This window comes from Hypanus sabinus, unplaced genomic scaffold (genome assembly GCF_030144855.1).
Source record: "Hypanus sabinus isolate sHypSab1 unplaced genomic scaffold, sHypSab1.hap1 scaffold_419, whole genome shotgun sequence".
NCBI lineage: Eukaryota > Metazoa > Chordata > Chondrichthyes > Myliobatiformes > Dasyatidae > Hypanus > Hypanus sabinus.
In genome coordinates, this window is record NW_026781298.1 from 1 (window position 1) to 27,349 (window position 27,349).

General features: G+C 42.3%; 1 protein-coding gene across 2 annotated transcripts; it reads left to right on the forward strand.

Moving 5' to 3' along the window:
- Nucleotides 1-2,736: 2,736 nt before the first annotated feature.
- LOC132388823 (zinc finger protein 229-like) lies at nt 2,737-10,439 on the forward strand. 2 transcript variants are annotated; one of them, XM_059961245.1, is made up of 2 exons: nt 2,737-2,762; nt 7,005-10,439. In XM_059961245.1, exon 2 carries the CDS (start codon nt 7,412-7,414, stop codon nt 8,699-8,701), a length of 1,290 nt encoding a protein of 429 aa, XP_059817228.1. In that variant the 5' UTR covers nt 2,737-2,762; nt 7,005-7,411; the 3' UTR covers nt 8,702-10,439. The 2 variants fall into 2 exon arrangements, with proteins under 2 accessions (XP_059817228.1, XP_059817229.1); XM_059961246.1 differs by lacking the exon at nt 2,737-2,762 and adding an exon at nt 3,101-3,230.
- Nucleotides 10,440-27,349: the final 16,910 nt, after the last annotated feature.

Consider the following 27,349-nt stretch of genomic DNA (forward strand, 5'->3'; position numbering starts at 1 on the left):
GTTGAATCTCTAAGACAATAGATTGTCGCCTTGAGAATAGATCAAGGAGGAACAATATACGAATTGTGGGTCCAGACTCCGCCTGGAATAGACCGGGCACACCGAGCCCCAGTGTTTAAATCCTCTTCTCAACAGGAACCTCGACCTGTGGTCATTGCGTTTCTTGAAATGAAAGTTTACTATAATTCGCCATCTCGTCGGTTAGGTATGATTAGCTTTGATGATGATAAGATAAGGCTGGTCTTTGATTATTTGCCCAAGATATTAATTGGACGTTTTAAGTTTTAAAAAAGTCATGGCTGTGTTGTATAACAAAGGCTACAAACCTTCACAAAATTACACCGCTCGCGTCAAGACCATTTTGAAAAATGAAATGTTGTCCTTCATCCACTGACATGCCTTTTAATTTTACAACAGTGTAGAAAAGTCAAAGGATCTGTGCAGAGGAATCTCAAACACAACAGCTCGTTAGTTCCGCTGTATCTGTCAGTTCACCAGCGCTTGAATGCCTCCGATCCTTGAATGTGGGGGCGGAGATGCTGGAGAAGACAGCGCCCCACTCGCTACAAGGAGAGCTCGAACACGTGTCCATGTACGTGATCTGATTGGATACCTTACCATGATGATATAGCACCGTGACGTCATTCACTGGCACTCATTTTGGAAGGGGTTCATCCGGCCATCGCAGATACACCGACAGCTTCGCACTGGGAAGCGGCCGTTCACCTGCTCATTGTGTGTGAAGAGACTCATTCAGTTAACCCACCTTGTGATGCACCGGTGAGTTCGCAATAAATAGAGGCCACATTTCTGTCCGGAGTGAGCAAAGAGTTTTACTCAATCATCCCAGCTGCTGCAACACCAGCAAATTCACATCAGGGAGGAAGTTCAAATCAGCTGCGTGTTAAATGTTTAACCGTCACGGTGAATGAAGGCAGCTGCAGGTTCTGAGGGACTGTTACTGTCAGATTCTGCAGTTCTTGCGGCTGCTCATCGCACCCAGGACTGGTCACCCTGGTCACTGAGCATTGGAGGAGTCTGTTCTGCTGATGTTAGCCTTAAACTAGACTGGTGTTTAATATTCTGGAGCTGTGAAATATAAATCAGCTCTGTATCAAATCCCGTGTGTCAGGTACTTACTGTCTCTATCACACTCATTGTGTACACTAGAGAGGCCACTCGGCCCATCTGATCCTTACCCATGTTTCTGTTCCATATCAGTTTATGAAAGTCCACCCCTGCCGTTCCCCTCTCCATCTCGCTGATATGACAGTTTGCAACTGGTCACCACTCTGTGGGATAGGAGGTTTCCCTTGCATTTCATAGAATCATAGAAATCTACGACACATTACAGTCGCTTTGGCCCACAATGTTGTGCCGACCATGTAACTTTAGAAACTGTCTAGAATTAACCTCCTGCACAGCCTTCTATTTTCCTAAGCTCCATGTACCTATCCAAGAGTCTCTTAAAATACCCTATTGTATCCGCCTCTACCACCGTCGCTGGCGGTGCATTCCACAAACACACCACCCTTTGTTTAAAAAACTTGGCTCTGACATCTCCTCTGTACCTACTTCCAAGCAGCTTAACCCTATTCCCCCTCGTGTTAGCCGTTTCTGCCCTGGGAAAAAGCCTCTGGCTATCCACACGACCAATGCCTCTCATCATCTTATACACCTGCATGAATTTCCTGCATGATTTTCTCCGGGCTGAACAAGACGATGAGCTCACTGTGGTTGTGACGTTGTTCAGGGCTCCGGACGAAGATGGTTAAACTCCTTCTTCTCCGCTCTTTTCAATGTTTTGGGTCACTCTCACTAATTTCAAAGGTCTTCGCTTCGAACTGCTGCGTTGTTACAATGAACCTCTGAAGTCTGACGGCAGACTAGCGAGTGAATGGAGCAGAGTCAGAGACTTCGCTTCGAACTGCTGGGTTGTTACAATGAACCTCTGAAGTCTGACGGCAGACTAGCGAATGAATGGAGCAGAGTCAGAGACTTCGCTTCGAACTGCTGGGTTGTTCCAATGAACCTCTGAAGTCTGACGGCAGACTAGCGAGTGAATGGAGCAGAGTCAGAAACCAAGTTGCCAGTCAGGGATTTGGGGCTCCAGAAAGAGATGAGGCCTGGAGTTTACAAGGAGGAGGAAGAAGACAAACGAAGCTGCAGGATGTGGCTACAAATGAAAGATCAGACACATTTAAAAACTGCTTGATTGAGAAAAAAAAGGTGGTTAATTTCTGCAAAATACTGGAAATCAACAGATCAGGAAGCAATTGTGGAGAGGAATAAATGCACAACGTTTAGGCTGAGCCCCTTCAGCATGCCTAGACTGTGTACTCCTCTGCTTAGTTGCTAGCTGAACTGCACAGTTCCTCCAGCATCGTGTGTGTGTGTGTGTGTGTGTGTATTTCTAGCAACTGCAGAATCTCTTGTGTTTTATATCTGCCTTTGAAAGAGGGTTGTCCGAGAGGCTTTAGTTAAATGGAATGCCTGTTGATATTGAGTACATTGTTTTTGGGAGCTGCTTTCTACTTTAAAACAGCTACTGAGTTTTCTACACAGAAAAAACCCTGCGGTGTGGACATGAAACCGGTGCTAGCAGGAATGTTTAATGGCACCTTGCTTACCCATGAACCCCTCGGTTTAAAATTTCGCTGCTTCTGAAGCAACGATCATATGCGCAGGCATCAAGGTCGATTACGTCACCAAATAGCACGCATGCGCGCTGTACCCAAAGGCGCTCCGGAGGATCGGTAAAGGTAGGATTGATTTTCCGGGTTGATATCTTAAATACCCACTGAGGGACATTTGCTGTGAACTCCGGATGTCGTAGTCCGCAATCCTGGGACTCGCCTGCTCTCCTCCCTCTCTCTCAGCCCCACGATCCGTACACGGGCCCCGGGGAGCTTCCGGCTGATGAGGGAATGGGAACCGATGGATCTCTCAGACAGAGCTGAGCTCCAGCTATCTAAATGCAAGGATTAGGAACTCGGAGAAAGGGAACAAAATCTTTTGCATCACCAGTTGAGAAAATCACCTTTGTTCTTTCTCCAATCGTAAACAAGTGAAAATCTGCAGATGTTTGAAATCCAAGCAACACGCACAAAATGCCGGAGGAACTCAGCATTAGTACTCTTTTCCGTAGATGCTGCCTGGCCTGCTGAGTTCCTCCAGCATTTTGTGTGTGTTGCTTCTTCTACCTCCTCTCGTTCTGCACTTTTCTACCGGTGAGGACATGTTTTGTCCCATTCTCTCTGGGTACATAATGATATCAAACACCTTTGTCCTGGGCAACAAGCAGCTTTCACATCACAAATGTGCCAGACTCCAGTGAGACAGAAAGACTACTGCCCTTCCCTTTATGTTCACTGGCATTGCCACATTGAGTTCAACACCATCTCTCACTTGGGGGAGGGTTCAGGGGAAATATGTATATACAATACAGAAACTGGTGTTACCTGTGTGTATTGTGGCGATGCAAAAGTTGTTGGAGAATTGACAAGTGGGAAGAAGTGGAGTGATATTTGGAAATCTGACTTTTTAAAGTATCATTTAGCAAGCAAATCACATATGGACGGTGTGCAAAAGCTCTGGCGAGAAAATCCTTCATAACCCACTATAGGCCTGCTACATAGTTTGTGTGAGAGTGCAGATAACTCGATCAAACCCAGAGGAGATCAAAGGTTCTATCAACGGTGATTTGCTAGTTGTGAAAATAAATAACTCCCTGTGTAAAATTCAGTATGCTCGTCTTGTTGTCAGTGTGTAAAAATTGCACAGCACAAGGTGTTTCGGCACACCGGTCATTACAAATTAGACGGGACATTGGTGGGAAGGTGGGGAGACCTCCAGTGTCCCGGATACCATCACCTACAAGATGTGCATCCAGCTGCAGCTTGTAACCCTGAGCTTTAAGGAGCTGAAGCTGGAAATGGATGAATTCTGGATCATCTGGGAGTCAGAGGGGTTGATAGTTATGACATCAAGAGAGGTGAGTTACACCCAAGGTGTAGGACACATTAAACGGGTGAGAGTCAGGAAGGGGAATGGGGTTAAATAGCCATCACAGAGTACTCTTGGGGTCATCTCATACAACAACAGGTAGACCACTTTGTAAACTGTTGGGGGGATTACCTGGCAGAGGAAAGTCAGATGGTTGATAGGGGATTTGTTAGTTTGGGAATTAAAACTAGGCAAGATCTAATATCCTAGTGGTAAAGCTTGCTGTTGCTACTGTGTGGTGGGGAGGGTGTGTGGTGAAACCGAATTTGCAGGGGGAATTGGAGTCAGAATGCCAGAACAGATAGTGAAGTGGGTGAAATGAATTGACTTATATCATTCATATACATGAGGAGTAGAAAAGTTTATGTTACTTCTCCATCTAAATGTGTAATGTTTGTCCGTAGGACAGTCATTATAACAGTAACACAATTGTATCAGCATAAATTAAATTGTTGGCCTGGTGGAAGGAGTGGTCCAGGAGCCTGCTGGTCCTGGCTTGTACGCTGCCGTACCGTTTCCCGGTTGGTAGAAGCTGGAACAGTTTGTGGTTGGGGTGACTCAGGTCCACAATGATCCTTCAGGACTTTTTACGCACCTGCCTTTGTAAATGTCCTGAATCATGGGAAGTTCACAACTGCAGATGTACCGGGCTGTCCACACCACTCTCTGCAGAGTCCTGCAATTGAGGGAAGTACAGTACCCATACCAGGCAGCAATGCAGCCAGTCAGGACGCTCTTAATTGTGCCCCTGTAGAAAGTTCTTAGGATTTTGGACCCATACCAAACTTCTTCAACCATCTGAGGTGAAAGAGGTTTACGGACACGTACCACACAGCCGATATGTACAGACCACATGAGATCCTCGGTGATGTTAATGCCGAGGAACTTAAAGCTGTTCACTCTCTCAACCCCAGATCCATTGATACCAATAGGGGTTAGCCTATCTCCATTCCTTCTGTAGTTCACAACCAGTTCCATTGCTTTTGTGACTTTGAGCTCTAGTGAGAAAATCCTTCATAACCTGCTACAGGCCTGCTGCATAGTTTGTGTGAGAGTGCAGCACTGGCTGCTTTCTTGACACCCAGACAGACGTTGCTCAGACCTCAGATAGAGTCAGCAGACGAAAGGTTGAGCGTGGTGCAATGACTGTGCTGAGCTGTGTATATCACAATGCACAAAGATTCGTAGGAAAGCCCGATGAGCTCAGGACAGGGAATTGTGATATTGTAGCCATTATTGGGACTTGGTTGCACCCAACACTCAGAGATTTAGAGGAACGAACTTTGCAGAGATTGCCGTCAATGCCAAGAAACAAAGTTTGATAGAGGAAGTGATTTTAACTTTTCATATATTGAGTGGGACTCCCATATGTAAAAGAACTAGATGGGGTAGAGTTTATCAAATGTGCCCTTAATCAGTATGTAAAATTCCCAACATAGAAGTGTGCAATAAACTTTTAGGAAATGATCCAGCGTAAGTTACAGAAATTAGTGTATGGGAACACTTTGTAATGACATAAGGTTCCAAGTAAATATGGAAAAAGAGAGGTCTGGACCATGGGTTGATATTCTAAACTGAAGAAAGTTCAATTTTGATGGTATCAGAAAGGATCTGACAAGTGTGGTTTGGGACTGGCTGTTTCCTGGCAATGGAGTTGTTCACAAGTGAACATTTGAGGGTGCAGAGTTTGCATGTGCCTGCCAAAATAAAAGTTGAATGTTAACTGGTGCAGGTAACCATGGTTTTCAAGAGATACTGAGGCCGCTGAAATCTTGTTCCTCTAAATGGCTCAGGCTTTTGGGTGCTACCAAGAGTCATTAATGACTAGAATATCATAATGCCATGCCCTGAGCTCATCCAACTTTTTTTTCAGTCATCTTCTGCTGGCTTTTAAAAGCTTCCCAATAATTTCCTCTATGATTTTCTCTCTCTATTGATTTTATGGCCACGGTTGTGTTCTCCTGCCGTTCTAATGCTTCCACTTCTTTGGGATGTGTCTACCATTCATCTCTCAAATTGCTCCAGAAACTCCAGCCATTGCTGCTACGTTGTCACTCCTACCTTTTCCCTTCCAAACAAGCTTCAACAGCTTCTCTGTCACAGAAACATGGAGGAGTTCCGTACAGAAACAGGCTATTTGGCCCATCTAGTCAATGCCATTAAAAACACTTAAGCTGTCTAATGCAACTACCTGCAACGGGACTATTGCCCTCCATACCCCTACCATCCAGGCTCCCATCCAAACTTCTGTTAAATGGTGAAATCGAGCTCATATTCACCACTTGTGCTGTGATCTCATTCCACACTCTCACAACCATTTCAGTAAAGAGCTTTTCCACATGTCCCTGTTAAATATTCACCTTCTCCACTTACTCATGACCTCTTCTTATCATCCCACCCAGACTCAGTTGAAAAAGCTCCTTGCATTTACCCTATCTATACCCTCATAATTTTGAACCCTTCTAACAAATCCTCAAGGCAGTGTTTAATTTCCTTGTTTATGTTTCAAGCCTTTTTCAGGTGTATAAGATGATGAGGGGCATTCAGCGTGTGGATCGCTAGAGGTTTTTTTCCCAGGGCTGAAATGACTAGCATGAGGGGGCATAGATTTAAGGTGGTTGGAAATAGGAACCGAGGGGATGTCGGGGTAAGTGTTTTACACAGAGAGTGGTGGGTGCGTGGAGTGCACTGCCGGCTATTTGTGTGAGAGTGCTTCAGTTACTGTGGGAACAGGGAATCATACCAATGGAGATAGTCAAACTGAGCCAGGTAACAGATTGGAGATGGGAGAAATGCCCCATTCTTATAGAGACAGGATGAGCATTAGAGAGTCATTCCAGATGCCAGCACTGTGCCCATTTAGAAGATGATTTCACGATCCAGCTTGGGTTGAACTTTACTGTAACAGTGTGATGCCAGATCACACCTTGACAACTCAAGTAATCTCATCTGAAATGTTATCCTACACTCATTTATGGACTTTGTTAATTTTTTTACAGGTTAAAAGTGACAAGGAAGTTGTCTATGGGAATCTTGAACACAACAGCCAGTTTTGCTGTCTCTGTCCAGATATTTAAGAAGTGGAACAAGGGATTCACTCTGTCATCCTTCCTGTTCAGACTGTGGGGAGTGATTCACTGGATCATCTGACCGATTGGCCTTCCTATCATTTTACACAGGGGAAAGGCCGTTCACCTGCTCAGACAGTGTGGAGGGATTCACTCGGTCATCTCAACTGAAGGTACATCAGCGAGTTCACACTGGGACAAGGCCATTCACCTGTTCTGTATGTGAAAAGGGTTTCAGACGGTCTTCCCACCTGTGGACATACCAGTCAGTTCACACTGGGCAGAGGCTGGTCACCTGCTGAATTTGTGGGAAAGGATTCACTTAGTCATCTGTTCTAATGGCTCACCAGCGAGTTTACACTGGGGAGAGGCCATTCACCTGTTCAGTCTGTGGGAAGGGATTCACTCAGTCATCTGACCTAATGGATCACCAGCGAGTTCACACTGGGGAGAGGCCGTTCACCTGTTGGGACTGTCGTAAGGGATTCACTTGCTCATCTAAACTGAATGTTCACCAGCGAGTTCACACTGGGGAGAGGCCATTCACCTGCTCAGACTGTGGTAAGGGATTCACTCGGTCATCGGACCTACTCACACACCAGTCAGTTCACACTGGGGAGTGGCCGTTCACCTGCTCAGACTGTGGGAAGGGATTCACTAGGTCATCCGACCTGCTGGCACACCAGTCAGTTCACAGTGGGGAGAGGCCATTCACCTGCTCAGACTGTGGGAAAAGATTCAGTCATTCATCCACCTTACAGAGACATAAGCGACTTCACACTGGAGAGAGGCCATTCACCTGCTCAGACTGTGGGAAGGGATTCACTCGGTCACCCGACCTGCTGGCGCACCAGTCAGTTCACACTGGGGAGTGGCCATTCACCTGCTTAGACTGTGGGAAAGGATTCACTCGGACATCTAAACTGAAGGAACATCAGAGAGTTCACACTGGAGACAGGCCATTCACCTGCTCAGACTGTGGGAAGGGATTCACTCGGTCATCTAAACTGAAGGAACATCAGAGAGTTCACAATGGGGAGAGGCCGTTCACATGCTCAGAGTGTGGGAAGGGATTCATTCAGTCATCCCACCTACTGGTACACCAGTTAGTTCACACTGGGGAGCAGCCGTTCACCTGCTCAGACTGTGGGAAGGGATTCACTTGCCCATCTAAACTGAAAGTACATCAACGAGGTCACACTGGGGAGAGGCCATTCACCTGCACAGAGTGTGGGAAAGGATTCACTCAGTCATCACATCTACAAGTACATAGGTCAGTTCACACTGGGGAGAGGCCATTCACCTGCTCAGACTGTGGGAAGGGATTCAAATCGTCATCTCATCTGAAGGTACATCAGCGACTTCATACTGGGGAAAGGCCATTCACCTGTTCAGACTGTGGGAAAGGATTCATACAGTCATTCCACCTACAAACACACCAGTCAGTTCACACTGGGGAGAGTCCATTCACCTGCTCAGACTGTGGGAAAGGATTCACTTTTCCATCTCAAGTGAAGGTACATCAGCAAATTCACACTGGGGAGAGGCCATTCACCTGCTCAGACTGTGGGAAAGGATTCACTCAGTCATCTCATCTACAGAGACACCAGCGAGTTCACACTGGGTAGAGGCCGTGCCTGGCCAAACTTAATAAATCTCGCTGGGTGAATACTGCGTGATATGTCCCCTGTTACATTTTAGTACTCTGACATAAACAGTACACAATATGTGATCAAACAATTGAGCTTTATAATTCCAACTTTGACCATAGTGTTAGTAAAGAAAACAATAATAAAAGAAAAAGGGCATGCTCTCTTCATTCGCATCTTCTCATCACTCCCCAGCAAAAGACCACGAAAAACTCTCTTCCAGACACACATGTTTTGTCATTGGACAGCCCCACACTCCAAAAACCTGTCCTCCCCAGTCATAAGCAAAACATTGCTGCTACAGTGAAACCATTACCTCAGCAGTGAAACATTACTGAGAAGCCATTACATTAGCAGTGTTACACTTGTGACACACTGCTGAGTTCACACTGGGGAGACAGTTTCAGGAAACTGCATGCTGGATATTTGTCCATCACCGTTGCTGAATGCTATTTTGAGAGTGACTATCGGTACTGAACTCTGCAATTATTGCTGCTGTTCACCACACCCAGTTCTGCACTCTGGTCACTGGGCATTGGAGGAGTTTCTTCGGCTGCATATTCACCACTAATGTGACTGGAGTTTAATACTGTATTCTGGATCTGTGATAAATAAACCAGTTCTCTTTTAAACTCTGTCTCCAGAACTTAGTGAACTTATAACACAACTAGTGTACAATAGAGAGTCAACTCAGGCCTGCTGAACCCTGCAAGTGATTCTCTTCCATGGCAGTCCTTTTATATCCTCCCTTGTTGATCACCTCTTGCTCTCCCTGTGGGATGGGTTCCAAACAGTCACCACTCTGTGGGTGAAGAGGTTTCCCTTGAATTTCCTGCAGACTGAAGTGGAGTTGACTGCAGTTCTGTCTGAGATGTTCTTTGCCCCTCCAATCTCTGGGCTGAGGAAGAAAGACTTTGGGAGTTAACCTCCTTATTTAGGGCTCATTTCACCATTATGGGTCATTTTCCATGCTTCTGAAGGGTTGTTGAAAACTCTACTGTACTCTAAAGACAGAAAGCAGAATGGAAAACCATTTGTTGGATGTCCAATGAAGCTGGGTCAGAAACCAGAGGCAGGTCCGCTCAGGGCAGAGTTTGGGGCTCTGGATGATGGTCGGGGTCAGAACGTATGATGAGGAGAAGGGAATCAGCAACGAGGTGTGGCAATGAATGACAGAGTAGCAACATATGGAAGCTGATTGACAGAAAAAGTCATTTATTTGTCTAACTGGTGACAAAAACAATGTCTCTTGTAAGGTGCTCCACTGGTCGAGGAACACGTGTGTTTTGGGAATTGTTATATCTATTGAGGGAGTTGTTCCTGCTTGGTAATCCTGAAATATTATATCCAGATGTTTATTATGGATTGTCCTATCTGAAATAATAATATATTCATTATCATATAAATTGTACTTTTTGACTAAAAATGTATTGGGCTTGAATTTATGGTGCCTTTATGAAGTGATGGAGGGCATTCATGAGTTTGTAGTTTAAAGCAAGATTTTGGTGAATGATATTTGCCACTGGATTGTACCTTTTTAAGCAATCCGATTGAGTTAAACTGCTGCAGGATCCTGGAACGTGTTGGATTGTGTCTGGTTTCTCTTTGCCTTTTCTGCACTTACTGCTTTGTTTGTTTGTATTTCATGAAGTTTCGATTTGTTTTCCCTTTGTTACCCACCTCGTCCTGTATTTCCGCAAGGAACCCCTCTGCTTCTGGGAAGAGGTGTCCTAACTCTCTGTCAGGAACTGGAGTTTAATATTCTGGATCTCGAACAAATAAACCAGTTCTATTTTAAACTCTGTGTTTGGTGCTTAGTGAATTTACAACACAACTATTGTCCTCAGGCCTGCTGAACCCGGCCAGTGAATCTGTTCTACATCAGTCCATTTAAATCTTGCCCTTTTGTTCATCTCTCACTCTCCCTGTAATGATGGGTTCCAAACAGTCACCACTCTCTCGGTGAAGAGGTTTCCCTTGAATTCTTTGCAGACTGAAGAAGTCGAGATGACTGCAGTTCTAATCTCTGGGCTGATGAAGAATGACATTGTTCGTTAACCTCCTTAATCACAACTTATTTCCACATTATGACTCATTTTCCCTGCTTCTAAAAGGTTGTTGGAAACACCACTGTCCTCGAAAGACTTAAATTGGAATGGGAAGCCTCGTTGGATGTTCAAAGGAGCAGGGTCAGAAACCGGAGGTGGGTCTGCACAGAGCAGAGTTTGGGGCTCTGGACGGGGTAAGAACGTATGATGAGGAAAAAGGAATCAACAGTGGGGCGTGGCAACGAATGACAGAGTAGCAACATTTTAACGCTAATTGGCAGACGAAATAATATGGTTATCTGACTCACGAACAATGCCTGTGGTGGAAGCACATGTGTGTGTTGAGAATGGTTATACCTATTGAGGGAATTATTCCTGCTTGTTTATCCTGTAATATTATATCCAAATGGTTACTTGAGATTACCCTATCGGAAATAATGTATTGATTATCATGTAAATTGTGAGATTATGTCCTTAACTGAATCAGGCTTGAATTTATTGTGCCTCAGTGAAGTTACCGTGGTCATTCATCAGTTTGTATTTAAAGCAAGATTTTGGTGAGCGATATTTGCCACTTGATTGTACCTGCGTAAGTAATCAGATTGAGTTAAACTGCTGCAGGATCCAAGGAATGTGTTGGATTGTGTCTCGTTTCTCTTGGCATTTTCTGCACTTACTGCCTTGTTTGTTTGTATTTCATGAAGTTTCAATTTGTTTTCGTTTTGTTACCCACCTTGTCCTGTATTTCCGCAAGGAATCCCTCTGTTTCTGGGAAGAGGACTCCAACTCTCAGTCATGTGCTCGATGCTTCCTTGTCACCATCGAGTCTGCTCAGATTGTTGGGATGTGTCCCATGGAGGGTCATACTCATTTCACTGGTTAACGTTTTCTTGCATAATGATGATTCATTATTCTGAGTTGGCCTCTCATGTACAGTGGCGTGCAAAAGTTTGGGCACCAGTGGTCAATATTTCTGCTACTGTGAATAGCTAGGCGAGGAAAAGATGACCTGATTTCCAAAAAGCATAAGGTTAACGATGACACATTTCTTAAATATTTTAAACAAGATTACTTTTCTTTACTTCCATATTTTACAGTTTCAAAATAACAAAAAAGGAAAAGGGCCTAAAGCAAAATTTTGGCACCCTGCATGGCAAGTAACACTTCCTTTGGCAAATATCACAGCTTGAAAACGCTTTTTGTAGCCAGCTAAGAGACTTTCAATTCTTGTTTGGGGGATTTCTGCCCATTCTTCCTTGCAAAAGGTGTCTGCTTCTCTAAGATTCTTGGGCTGTCTTGCATGTATTGCTCTTTTGAGGTCTATCCTCAGATTTTCGATGATGTTTAGGTCGGAGGATTGTGACGGCCATGGAATGATGAAGTTAAAATGGAACTTTGGAGATCTCTAGATTTCTAGCATTTGCAAGTCCTCTTGTTTCCCAGATATTTATATGTTTCCTAAAAGAACAAGCCAAGAACAAGCTGGTAGTGGGTTTGTGCTGCTCAGTTGGTAAAATGTCAAATAAGATCATTAGAAATAGGTGGCATAGGGTTGGGCGGTGTAAAATCTGTGGGTAGAATTAAGCAACAGCAAATGTATGAAAAAAAACCCTGATGGGAATTTAGTAGTAAGTATGTGGTCCACAAAATACAATGGGAGATAGAAAATGCGTGCCAAACGGGCGACGTTATAACAGCCATGGGGGATTGTCATGAAGGTGATTAGGAAAATTAGGATGGTGTTGGTCTCAAGAGGAGAAATTCCTAGAATGCCTACAAGATGTTTTTTTGTAGCAGCTCATGGCTGAGCCCACTTGGGGATCAGCTATTCTGGATTGGGTGTTGTAATGAACAGGAATTAATTAGGTTACTTAAGTTTAAATAACCCTTAGGGGCAAGTGATCTTTACATGATCAAATTCACCCTGACATGAGGGAAGGAGAAACTAAACTCAGATGTGGAAGAAAGAGAATTGGAGAGGCATGAGAGTGGAATTGGTCAAAATTGATTTGGAAAGAACACGGGCAGGAATGAAAACAGAACAGCAATGACTGGAATTTCTGGAAGCAATTCAGAAGGCACAGGATATATACATCACAAAGAGGAAGTTGTATTCTAAAGGTAAGTTTACAATACCGTGGCTGATTCGGGAAACCAAAGACAACATAAAAGCCAAAGAGAAGGCATAGAGCAAAAATTACTGGGAATTTAAGAGCTTTTAAAAGCTTTTAAAAACCAGCAGAATGCAACTAAAATAATTAAGAAGGAAAAAAATGGAATACATAGGTGCGCTAGCCAGTAATATTCAAGAGTGTCGCAGAAAAGTACTACGGATCAGTCGGACTCAGAAAGCATCTGCTTCAGAAATCTTTATTGGCACATGATATCTGGAGAGTACAGGCTCCTAAAAGTGGAGCTCCGCGGCTCTGCCCAACGGAAGATTACACTCACATTTATACCCCAAGCATACGTGACAAGAAGCCGTTAAACCTGAAGGAGGAACTCCCGCAATTCTACCGAATAGCGAAATAGCAAAAATATGTCCTTGAGCAGCTAGACATTTTACTTAAACGTTGGTTCTCAAAAAAATATGTCAGGCAAACTGGCTCAACCGCAGACATATGAACATTCTCAGAACAAAGAAGTGCAAATACATTTATTTTTACCTCTTGGTTGCGAGGCACATTTCAGTCACACAGAGTACATTAGTTACAGATAAATAAATGCAGACTTCGAATTCACATTTTAAGACAAATCATTAGTCCCTCAATGCCCATTCCAATGTAAGGCCTTGATATTTTCTTCCACAGTTCCCTCCTTTTTAATCAGAATCAGACATACTTTATTGATCCCGAGGGAAATTGGGTTTCGTTATAGTCACACCGTTATATATCTCGCTATAAATAAATAAATAATAATAGGTAAATTATTACAAGTGGAAATGTCCAGGACCAGCCTATTGGCTCAGGGAGTCTGACACTCCGAGGGAGGAGTTGTAAAGTTTAATGGCCACAGGCGTGAATGACTTCCTATGAAGCTCAATGTTGCATCTCGGTGGAATGAGTCTCTGGCTGAACATACTCCTGTACCTAACCAGTACATTATGGAGTGGATGGAACACATTGTCCATGGTGGCATGCAACTTGGACAGCATCCTCTTTTCAGACACCACCGTCGGAGAGTCCAGTTCCACCCCCACAACTTCACTGGCCTTACGAATGAGTTTGTTGATTCTGTTGGTGTCTGCTACCCTCAAACGGCTGCCCCAGCACACAACTGCAAACATGATAGCACTAGCCACCACAGACTTGTAGAACATCTTCAGCATCGTCCAGCAGATGTTAAAGGACCTCAGTCTCCTCAGAAAGTAGAGACGGCTGTGACCCTTCTTGTAGACAGCCTCAGTGTTCTTTGACCAGTCCTGTTTATTGTCCATTCATATCTTCTAAATTAACATTTCTTACCGGGGTATTTCCTCCTCCTTCTCATAAGGGGGTTAATATCCATGGGGAAATAGACTCTCCTTCCCTGGGTACACCTCTTCACCCCACCAGTGCTCCTTGCTGGCTGTGTCATTCATCATTTGAGGTACCATAGGGACACCTTCAGAGACAGACCAGGCTCTTTTCATTAATCGATAACAGCACAATCGCAATGCTTCACATACACGACACCCTAAATCACATATCATCGCCACTATAATTGTTCCATGCGTTATCCAGCTTCCCCAGCCAGAAAACTATCCCTCTATTATTTCCCACGATTTCGTTACTAGGGCAATGAGGCCATAAAAGAGGGGCTGTAGCCAGGAAAATATTCCTTCTCCTAACACTGATTTAACCCACTTAAAGAAATCCCAGCCTACTGGAGGTGCTTGAGAGTTCAGTCTGTGCATTCCATCTCGCAGCTGGGTCATATGTTCTAACACGTGGGTCATATTTTCTGAAGCATCGGGTATGTAGGTGCAACATTCTTTCCCTACTAACGCACAGACCCCTCCTTCCCAGGCTAGTACTTCCTCTCCACTTTCCTTTTTCTTTGTACTTGCCCTTCGACGCTGTTAGATAATCAATCAATCCCACCCCCAGTATGATTATTACCCCTACTTCATTCACGTTAGTCCTCTGCTGAGTATATATTTTGTTCATACCCAGTCACTATGTATATAACATGAGGTGCTGGTTAGAATAGATTTATGTTCCAGTCTCCCATTAGCACTTGGTTCTTGGTTCTCAGCACCGTTCCTCTCTCTCCCGGGGAAGATGTCACTCGTTCAGTGTTTTATTTCGTCCTCGTCGTGGTGCAACTTGCACCTGCTGGTATGTGTTTAATCAGGTTTTTTTTCCTTCAGCAGCGCTAGGAGGTGGCTTTTCCACCCGGGAGATAAAAAATCTTTAATCATTGATCTCACATATATTCTATCTGCCGGCTTAACGCAGGATGTTACCTTCTGTTAAAGGTGCATGGGCTTGACGGACACTCTCATACAATTTCTCTGCCTCCTGACACAAGGCCTGTGCGTATTTCAGTGTCTTCTCATCACATCATATTAGCGCTACCATCTCTGGGGTCATGGGAGGTCCTGTTGTAATAGGCCACCCCATCAAAATTTCTTGAGGGGTATGTCCTGTATTTCTGTTCTTCCGATTTTGCAGAGTGTACGTTACTAAGAGCACTGCCTCTGGCCATCCGAGACCGTTTGTCTGACAACTTTTGTCAAAGCCGCTTTTATTCCCCCGTTTGCTGCATCCACCGTACCCGAGGACTGAGGCTGGTAGGGGATACGCAATTTCTTCTGGAACCCCAAGGCTTTCTTCAGTCCCTGTACTAATTTATTTGTAAAATGGGTTCCCCTGTCGCTATTTATCCCTGGGGAAATTCCAAACCTAGGTATATATTTTTTTTCATCAATATGCTCACCGCAGTTCTTACATCATTCCTCCTAGTTGGATCGGCCTCCGCCCATCTGAAAAACACGTCTACTATTCGCAGTATATATTTAAACCTCCTTTCAGCAGGCATATGTACAGGTCAATTTGCAGGGGCGTGCCACTGTTAAGTGATGACATGCTGCATCCCTCCTCTAGCCATGTGCCAGGCGAGCCGGGGGCAAAAATAAACTATGCGGGCACAATACTCGGCCGTCTGGGTGACGCCACAGCACGGTATTCCGGTACCGTGCAGATCGGCTCCAGGCACATTTCTCTTCCAGTGAGGCAAGATTTTGGGCTTCCTGCAACTGCTGGACGTCGATACACACAGGGAGCTCCTTCCCTCCCGATCCAACCCGAGGGGTCTGTACCGCAGGTTGTCCCTGAAGGGCCACCTGTTTAGCTGCCATGTCTGCATTTCTCTTGGAGACCTCATTCTGGGATGAGGTGTGCGCCTCGCACTTAATTATCACTAAAGTCTGTGGCAACTGTATAGCTTCTGAAGGGTTCAGTGCGAAGGAGGCGTGTTGAATTGTTTTCCCCGAGGAGGTGATGAATGCGTTATTTTCCCACAATTGTCCAAAGTCATGTGCTTCCAAAACGCATAACGTGAGTCGGAATAAACATCGGCAGCGTTTCCTTCGGCCAAAACGCAAGCGAGCTCGGGTAACGGCAGAGAGTTCCGCCGCCTGCGCTGATGATCCTGTTGTCAAGGCGGAAGCTTCTGTTACCTCGTGGGGAGTTACTACAGCATACCCTGCCAGGAACAGATCATCTCTTGGGCGGTGCAAAAGAATTAAATCAGGATTATCAATAGAGTCGCTTCTCCGGTCTGGTGGGGGAGTACCAGTGGCTTGGCCATCCCCATCCTGCTGTGCAGATGGTGACATAACAAAAGTAGCTGGATTAATAGCCGGAGATCTTTTGTACGTTCAGTTGCATCGAGAGAGAAGAATCAGCTCATAACCTGTCCTTCTAGCCGTGGTAAAATGCTGAGTAGCTGCTGAATTCAACAGCATTACAGCAAGAGGTACCATCACAGTACACGGGCGATCCAATGCAAAAGGAATAGATTTTTCTACCATTACATTAAGGTCATGATAGTCTTTCTCCCTTTCGGGTGGCCATTCCACGATGAGGGTCACCGTTTTCAATGTACCCCGCCCCCACAAAAGTTATTGCTTAACTTCTTTTTCAATCTTTTTATTGAGTTTCATATATAGATAAACATAACATAATAATGAATAGGTTATGAATACAATAGACTTGAAATTGCATTGGTAATAAGATAATAATATCCTATTAAACATCAACAGGAAAAAGTACATTAATCAATCAAGTCTATATAACTATATATGATAAAAAAACAAAAATAATCGTCAAAAGAGAAAAAAAATTGAAAATATTAAAAGAAAATATATATTGAGAAAAAAACACTAAACTAAACTAACATAGGCAATAATAAAAGTTTATAAGTATATGATAGTGTCAAAAAAACTCCGGAACTCCATACCTGAACAAGAATAAGCAGAAAGAAGGTCTGGAAAAGGCCAGATTAATTCATATTGAAAATGTCGAATAAACGGTCCCCAAGTTTCTTCAAATTTGATTGATGAGTCAAAAATAGTGCTTCTAATTTTTTCCAAACTTAGATATGAAATAGTTTGGGAAAACCACTGAGACGTGGTGGGAGAATTTACTTCTTTCCAGTTTTGTAATATGGACCTTCTGGCCATTAATGTTACAAAAGCAATCATTCGTCTGATTGAAGGGGAAAACTGATTACCATCCTCATTTGTTATACCAAAAATTGCAGTAATAAAATGAGGTTGTAAATCGATATTCCAAATTGAGGAAATGGTAACAAATATGTCCTTCCAATAGTTATGTAAAGTGGGACATGACCAAAACATGTGGGTCAATGAAGCCACTTCTGAATGACATCTGTCACATTGAGGGTTAATATGAGAATAGAATCGAGCAAGCTTATCTTTAGACATATAAGCTCTATGTACAATTTTAAATTGTATTAAAGCATGTTCAACACATATAGAAGAGGAATTAACCATTTGTAAAATTTTTTCCCATTTATCTGTTGATATATTATATCGAAGTTCTTTTTCCCATTCTTCCCAACCTTCCTTGACAGATCAAGCTTTTAGCATATGGAAAAGGAAAGGTATAAAATGTTTTCGTGATCTTTTTTTTTTGAAGGTACTTTGATGTCTTTTGACCAACTTTCCAACAAATTTAAATTACCTAAATCTAATTTTTTCAGATATCTACAAATCAGAAATTTCTTACATAAAGTTCTACCATCTTTTCCCAATTCAACTTCAATGGATTTCTCAGATTTGATTTTTACCTTAAATCCTTGTCAGAAGGGATTAGTAGCTTTTATTTATAATATGATTATGAAGATACAACCAGAAATATCAGATAGAATTAAACAAGAATGGGAAAAAGAACTTCGATATAATATATCAACAGATAAATGCTTAACTTCGACAGAAGCACAAATGAAACCTTCCTGACCAACAGCGCCACAGTGCGGCAGGCCAGCTGTACAGCCGCTGAGCGACAAAACCTGCATCACGTGGTGAAGGCGGTCCAGCGAATTGTCAGGATGGAGCTCCCAGGACTGGACACCGTCTATTCCAGCGGACTCAGGAGGAAAGCAATCAGCATAACCGGAGACACCACACACCCCGGCCACTTCCTGTTTGACCTGCTGCCGTCCAGCAAAAGGCTCAGGACAGTAAAAACCAGCACAAATAGACTGAGAAACAGCTTCTACCCCAGAGCCGTGGCCTCCGTCACGCCAGTTCCACAGAGCAATGACTGAAACTGTGAGCACGCACAAGGAATCAAATACTTGCACTAACGGCACTTTGTGCATTACTGTGACATTCTGCTGCTGCTGCAACTTATTTTCTGCTACTTAACCGTTTAATACTGTTTTTATAATACTGTCTTGTTTTTATCTACCGCTTTGTTTGCCGGAGAGGAAGCCAAACAGAGTTTCATTGCACCTATGTATAATGACAATAAAGATCATTCAATGCAGCAGAACGCACTACTGCATCCCTCTCCCGGTATTCGGGAATCCACTGTCGACAGTGCCCTACTATGCCCAGGAAACAAGGATCGTCATTTTTTTTTTTGTTTTGGGGACCGGGTCTTCTTTATTGCTTTTATTCGATCCCTTCCCAAACTTCGCCAAACTTCACTGAGCAGGAATCCAAGGTATTGGACAGTCTTTTGGCAAAACTGCATTTTCTCCACAGCCACCCTGTTCCCTCTTCTCGCCAAAAGTTCAAGGGGTGTTAAAGAATCTGTCAGACATTGTGGCCCTGTAGCAGAAGCTATCAGTATTTCGTCGACATACTGAATCAGCGTGGAATATTCAGACAGCTTCCATTCGGCCAAATCGTCTCAACATGTAATCAGCATCCCAATTTGGGTCGCCGTCCCCATTTCGGGTGGCGTCCTCCCAGAACTGGATTAGTATCAAATTAAAATTTCCCCCAGACGGCCAATCCCCATGTGACCACTCATGCAAATCACTACCGAATGTAACCGCATGAGGATCATCTCCGGTCTCTCTGATTACCAGTTCCGCTGGGGATCCAGGAACCGTCGACGAAGTTCTTATCCGCTGAATCAGTCCACGTACGAGTTATCAGCGAAAGTGACCTGTCACAGGAATGTCGTTTTCCAGGGGTTACCACACAACATAGCCAGGCAAGGGATAACACAAATTATTCCAAAACCCACTCCTATGGAATATACGAAGTGACAGCCACAGACGCTCGTTGTGTTTCCGTGTACCGATGATCAACCCACTCTTGTGGGCATAGGAGAGTTCCAAGCCTCGGCTGCGACTAACTGAAGCGATCAGCTTTTCCAGTCTCTCTCTCTCTCGACTGGCCGACTGCCTGTCTGCAGATCGCTCTCTCTCTCTCTCTCTCTTATGGTTCAGTCCACAGTCAGAGCTGTCAGCCTGTGACTGACGTCGTAGTCCCGCCTCCTTGGAGTCTGAGATCCCTCTGATCGTCGACACTGTTCAGGGTTTTGCATTTAACAGTGTACTGTCTCATACATTCGACCTACCGAGCTGCCAAGATGATCATCACTAATCAAATCTGATTTCTCAGGTCCTGTTGAATTTTTTGCCAAGTGCACAAGTACGGGAAGGTACAGGGACAGAGAAACACTGACTTAAGGCAGCATCACAGGCAAGTACATTCAGATAACACGCGGAGCACAAATTATACGATTCTCTGTCAGTAACAATCTGTAAATATGTTTTAAATCATTAACGATATATAAAATACATTGTGTCATGACAAATATTAATATGTGCATTTTGTGTCAATAACAGACTTGGAAATGTTGAATGTGCTCACTATCTCCATTCCTGCTGTAATCCACAACCAGCTCCTTTGTTTTTGTCACAATGAGGGAGAGGTTGTTTTCTTGACACCGTTGTGTCGGGGTGATGACTTCTTCTCTGTCGGCTGCCTCGTTATTATGTGAGATTAGGCCGATCAATAGAGTGTCGTCAGCAAATGTAATTAGCAGATTGGAGCTGTGGGTGGCGACACAAGTCATGGGTGCACAGAGAGTAAAGTCGGGGACAAGAATATAACCCTGTGGTGTATGTGTGCTGAGGGTCAGAGAGACAGAGGTGAGGGAGCCGACTCTTAGAACCTGCCAGCTATCTGACAGGAAGTCTAGGATCCAGCTACACAAGGCAGGGTGAAGGCCGAGGTCTCTGATCTCCTTGTCGATACTTCACGCCTTTGTATGGCTACTGCTCTGCCCATGACTTCAAGGAACTGCAGAGAACTTTGGAGAGCAGAGAACATCAGAGAAACAAGCCTCCCCTCCATGGAATCTTCCTACAGTTCCCCTGCCTCGGAAAAGCAGGCCATGTACTCAAAGACCCTCACAACCTGGACATTCTCGCTGCAAAGCCGCTCCCCCATCGGGGATGAGATACAAAAGCCTTAAAGCGCGAACCACCCGGCTCAAGGACGGCTTCCTGTCTGTGGTTATAAGCCAAATGAATGATAAAATGGACTCGGCCTCAAAATGTAACTCGACGTGACCTTGCACCATATGTCTATCCGCACTGCATTTTCTCTGCAGCCATAATGCTTTGTTACATTGTTGTTTTTTCATTATCATTTTTCATTTTTAGAATCATTTTTACTAATACATAATCTTCTACAGCTATAGAATGATACAAAACTTCTATAGATTAATATTTATAAAACTAATGAAGCTGAAAAAAACTAATCGTAAAATATAAAAATGGAAAATATATATAGGAAAAAGAAGGAAAAAAGGAACCCCATCTAACTAGGGGGGAACCCACTAACAACAAAAAAGGGGAAAAACCCATTAGGAATCAACCCCCCGGAGCAATACGTTTAACCATCATCTAAATATGAAAATAGAATCATCAACCCAGTTCATATTTATAAAAAAATAAAATTGGAAGGAAAGCATATAGCATAGTTAAAATTAAATGATAATATTTGGCAAAGAACCCCATCTTCTCTCAAAGTCCAATCGAGGATCAAAAGTTCTACTTCTCATTTTTTTCAAACTAAGACGTAACATTCCTTGAGAAAACCATTCAATTAATGTAGGGGAAGAAATATGTTTGTATTTTAATAAAATAGCCCTTCTTGTCAGTAGTGTAACAAATGAAATTACATGTTGATCTGAAGATGAAATACCCTGAATATGATGCGGAGCTATTCCAAATCGACCAGTCAACCTATTAGGTTGTAAATTAATTTTCAGAGCTTTAGAACTTGTTGAAAATAAAGATTTCCAAAACGATTTTAATGATGAACATGACCAGAACATACGTGACAAATTAGCTACTTCAGTTTTATATATATCACAGTATTTGTCTATACGAGGAAATATTTTAGATAGTCTCTCCTTTGTTAGATAATAAAGATGAAAAATTTTAAATCGAATTAAACAATGGTTGGCACATATGGAAGAAGAAATTCCGTTTTTGAAAACTCGAAGCCAATCTTCATTAACAGAGGTCATAGTAAGTTCTCTCTCCCAATCTTGTTTAATCTTTACTGATAGGTTCTCTTTTTGTAACAAAAATAAATTATACATTCTGCTAATGGAACCTTTCACTAAGGGATTCAATTTCAAAATGGTATCTAAGAAATCAGATTCTTGTAAATATGGAATCTTGGGTAAGCATTGTTGTAAAAAATGTTCCATCTGAACATATTGCAAAAAATGTGAATGAGCGAGAGAAAATTTGTTATTTAACTCCACAAATGATCCCTTCATTTTTCCGTAGGAGACAAAATGTGGTCAGTTTTTGAAGGTATAAATGAAAAGTTTCGATATAAAAACAAGACAACTTAATTTGTTGTTTTTTTTGAAAAAACGAAACTAAACCCAAATCCATAGGGATTGTTTAATAACCAGGTAATAATTTAAATTTGGAATTTTAGAGAGCTGTAGAAGTAATGGAGCTCCTAATATTGAAGTTAAATGAAATTGTTTAACAGCTTTTAATTCTAAATCAACCCATAATGGTTTTTGGTTCTTATCAAGACAATATAAACGAAAACATGGTTGTCTAATATTCACAGCCCAATAATACAGTTTGACTTCTTAAATTAGGAAGTGCAAGTCCACCATCTTTTTTTAGATTTTTGTAAATGTTACTTATTAATTCTTGTTCTCTTATTGTTCCAAATAAAGGAAGAAATAAGAGAGTCAATTTGATCGAATTTTTTTTTTAGTTAAAATGATAGGTATACCAAACAAGGCAGTAAGGGGATTTGGATCAAATTGGACCCTAAAAAGCTGTGAAAAAGTATAGAATACTTCCCGCCAAATCTTTTCAATTGTAGGGCAAAACCAAAAGATATGAATGAAAATAAGAGGCATCAGCAGAGATGCATTTATTACAAAGTGGAGAAACATTCGGGTAAAAACTGGAGAGCTTCTGTTTAGAAATGTAAGCTCTATGAACCACTTTAAATTGTAGAAGAGAACGACGAGCACAGAAAGATGATTTATTAACCCGTTTAAGAGTTTTATTCCATCTATCATCAGAAATCTGACAATTTAGGTAATCCACCCAAGCTTTTTTTATTTTATCAAAGAAGTTTTTTCTAGAATCAATCAACAAGTTCTAGATACCGGTAATAGAACCACATCTCTAATTTGAAGATATCTGTAAAAATGTGATTTTGGGAGTGCAAATTTATTTAACAATTGGTCAAGTGACCAATTACTGCCTTGACCCTTACTGCCTTGTTTGGTATTATTGCAAATGAAGATATAACTTTAAATATTCCTAACGTACAGGTTTTAGTTTTTCCCTCTCCTTTAGCAAGGAGAGCAATCTTGCTTAAATGGAAGGATTCTACCTCTCCTACACATCTTCAATGGCTACGTGATATTATGTGGTATTTAAATTTAGAAAAGATCCGCTGCTTAGTCTTAAATTCGAAACAATCTTTTTCTGATATCTGGGGACCTTTCCTAAATTAATTTTCCAATTTATAAAGTTTAACAGTGCACAGAAATTTATGTATATTTTTATCTTCTCTTCTTAAGTGAATTTTTTTCTTTTTTATAATTATCCATTGTCATCCATCAACTTTTTTTCCTTCGGTAGTTGTTAGGGGGTTGATTTTTTTATATATAAAAAAATTCTTTTATGATGTATGACTTATCTTTAAATTTTTGATTCCAGAGTGGTATACCTTTATGTGTTATGCTATAACATTTTGATCAAGTTTATTACAATATATGAATGTACACAAGTTATGTTGAGATGTATCTATGTGTTGCACACTGTACATCTTTTTTTTCTGAATAAAAGTATTGTAAGAAGAAAGAAAAAGGTATTTTTTAGAAAATATATAAAAAAAAAATATGTACAATCATCATTTTCACGGCATGAATACGACCTATTAAAGAAAGAGTAAGTGGATTACATCTAGAAAATAGTTGTTTCATGGAGTCGATTAAAGGAACTACATTCGCTTTATAGAATTCTTTATATTTTTTAGTAATTACAATACCTGCATATCTAAATGTATTAACAATTCTAAAAGGAATATCATTATATATACTAACATGGACAGTTAATGGAAACAATTCACTTTTATTCAAGTTAAGTTTATATCCTGAAAATTCACCAAAATCTTTATGCTTCCAAAAGATTAGGAATTGATTCCTCAAGATTTGAAATAGAAACCAAAAGATCATCTGCATAAAGGGAAATCTTATGTATAGTTCCATTCATAGAGATACCAAAAATATTTTTAGCTTCACGTAGTGTTATAGCTAAAGGCTCCAATACAGGATTAAATAATAAAGGGCTTAATGGAGATCCCTGTCTAGTGCCACGAGAAAGTGAGAAAAAAAGGAAGGCCCGCAGTTATTAGTAATGACAAGCTCAAGGACGGCTTCCTGTCTACAGATACAAGCCAAATGAATGACAAAATGTACTCGACCTCACAATGTAACTCGACGTGACCCTGCACCATATGTTTATCTGCACTGCACTTTCTCTGCAGCCATAGTGCTTTGTTACAGTTATTATTTTGCCGTATATCAGCTCAATGTACTGTTGTAATGTATCGATCTATGTGGATGGTCTGTCAGGCAAGATATTCACTGTATCTCAGTACGTGATGAGAATAAACAAATTACACATTTTAATTGTGTGGAAATATTAGACAGACTGAGCTTCTGCTCTGGAACCACAGAAGGAAACTGAACTGTTGTCATTTCTGTGGAAAGCATATAAATGGAAAAGGCTTCAATCTCACATTACGATCTGCGGTAACTGGGATCAGGAGACCGGTGGTTGGTCTCCCATATCAATATCAGAATCAGGATTAATAGCACCGGCATGTGTCATGAAATTCGTTGTCTCTGCGACAGCAGTAGAACCTAATTCATAACAATAAATTTTAACAATTGTGATTTAAAATAAGAATATAAATATTACATATTTAAATGATATATATATATATATATAGTACAAAATGAAAAATGATGTAATAAACTATTTTAATTGTTTGCAACGATTTGACTGACTGGGTTGTTGCTTTGCAAGTAGTGGAGTGAAGCTTAACTGAACTGTACACATTTATGAGAAGCTCAGAGAAATACAAAAGGCTAAATTCTCACATAAGTGGGTCAGACACCCAGAAACATCGGCTACACTTCAGCAGGCAGAAACAGTGAAATGAAACATGCTGAAAATATTGCTGAAAAACATATTGTCCACCACAACGAGAGGACGTGACAGATCCGGATCTCACTGCCTTGTCTGAACGGGGAAAGATGAAGCTACACGGACACGTAGAGCAGTGACTCGCAGATGCTGCAGATCTGCAGAAAAACGTGATCAGGAAACGGGATCACGTGACCGCTTTATTCCCACTGCAGGCAGTGACACCAGTTACCCACTCCAGCTACTCATTAGTCTGTGTAAAGAAGCAAACTTGCCGCTCACATCTCCTCTCACCTTAAATGTATTAGATATTTCAACCCCCAGGAAAAATATATCCTCTGTCCACTCTATCTATTCCTCTCGTAATCTTATAAACGTCCATCCAGTCTCACCCCAGCCTGCGCCGCTCTGGAGAAAACAACACAAGTTTTTCCAGCCTCTCGTTATAGCTCATGCCCTCTAATCCAGGCAGTGTCCTGGTAAACCTCTTCTGCGCCCTTTCCAAAGCCCCGACATCCTTCCGAGAATGGGGGCGACCAGAACTGTATGAAACACTCCAGATGTGGTCTAACTAGATTTATAGAACTGTGTTACGAACGGTAACACATTAGAAACGAACCATCAGCAATAGAGTTCACACTGGAGTCGGGTTTGGATGTTAAAACCACTTTCTTTATCAGTGTCTACTTATAATATAGTAACTTAACGAAATAAAGTGTATATATGTGTAAATATAACCCCCAGTCTATCAAGCCTGAGGGAACAAAGCTTAGAGTCTTGAGATGGTAAAGTAGGAAAGTTCAGTAATCCACGGAATAAATGATGGGAGAGAGATATTTGTAATCCAGGGTGAAACGTAGAGAAAAGGCCGTTATTAAAAAATAACCACCAACGAAGTTCTTTTCCGTTGAATCCGTCCAGATACGAGTTATCAGTGAAAGTGACCTCCCACAGGAATACCGTCTTCCAGGGGTTACCACACAACATACCCAGGCAAGGGTTAACACAAGATATTCCAAACACACATTCGTTATGGTTCCGTGTACCGATGATCAACCCCACTCTTGTGGGCATAGGAGAGTTCCAAACCTCAGCGACTAACTGAAGCGATCTCTCTCTCTCTCTCTCTCTCTCTCTCTCTCTCTCTCTCTCTCTCTCTCTCTCTCTCTCTCTCCGTCACTACTTGACTCAATCCCACGAACTTCACTCGACACCGTAAAACGGTATCTATTTACCCTGAGGCGTGAAGAAGCTTGGCTTTCTTATTTCCACACACACACACACACAGACACACACACACACACACACACACACACACACACACACACACACACACACGCACACACACACACACACACACACACACACACACACACACACACACACACACATAATCATTGCTAACCTGTTTGATATATCTGCATTTATATTGCTGTATCGCGTAGTTACTAATAAATAGTATTGGTTTATAGCAATCAGACTCCACGGTTTTTTCTGTTTCTGCTGGTTCTTTGACCCGTCACGGGGTACGTAACAGTATCTACTCCAAATATGAAAGATTAAAGGAAATAAACAGAAGTTAACTGTGTAATGCGTATATATAGCACCCAAACTATCAAGCTTGGGAAACAATGCTTAAAGTCTTCAGATGGTAAATTAGCAAAGTTCAGTAATCCACGGAATAAGTGAGTGGGAGGAGAGACTTGTAAATCCACACGAACATGTAGATAGAAGACAATTACGAAGAATTCCACACAGATTCCACGCTGGGTAAACGAAGTATCAGTCGCCGAAGATCTTATCCGTCGATTGGTTCCGAAATCCACTTAGAAATATCACCAGGAGACAGTGACAGGAATATCGTCTTCAAGTGGTTACCACAGAACACCCCGATTCCGGGTAAGGGACAACAAAAGTGAAACCACAGGATACTCCAGCAAATCCACACATATTGATGATACGAAGTGACAGTCACACATCCGTTGTGCACTGCGTGCCGATGATCAGATCAACCCAACCTTTTGGGCATGGAAGAGTTGCAGCCTATAGCAGTCACACGCTGAAGTTCCAACAGCTTGTCTCCCGCTCCCGCTCCCGCTGCCGCAGCTTGTGTCTGACGTCACAGCCCCGCCTCACTCAGGCACTTAAAGCGACACTCACAGTAAACGAACCTGCGGTCTCGTAACACAATGCACCTCTAAAGTCTAACAGCAGACTAGCGAGTGAATCTTCGATGGTGCAGAGTCAGAAACCGAAGATTTGCCAGCCTGAATCAGGGGCTCCAGAGAGAGATGGGGTCCAGAGGAGGAGGACGAATAAGACGAGCACGATGTGGTTAAAAGTGAACGATTAGAAGCATTTGGAAACTGGTTGATCGAAAAAAAGGTAGTTAATT

Excerpts from the sequence above, each read along its gene's own strand:
- LOC132388823 (XM_059961245.1), top strand. The coding sequence starts at position 7,412 with ATGGCTCACCAGCGAGTTTACACTGGGGAGAGGCCATTCACCTGTTCA.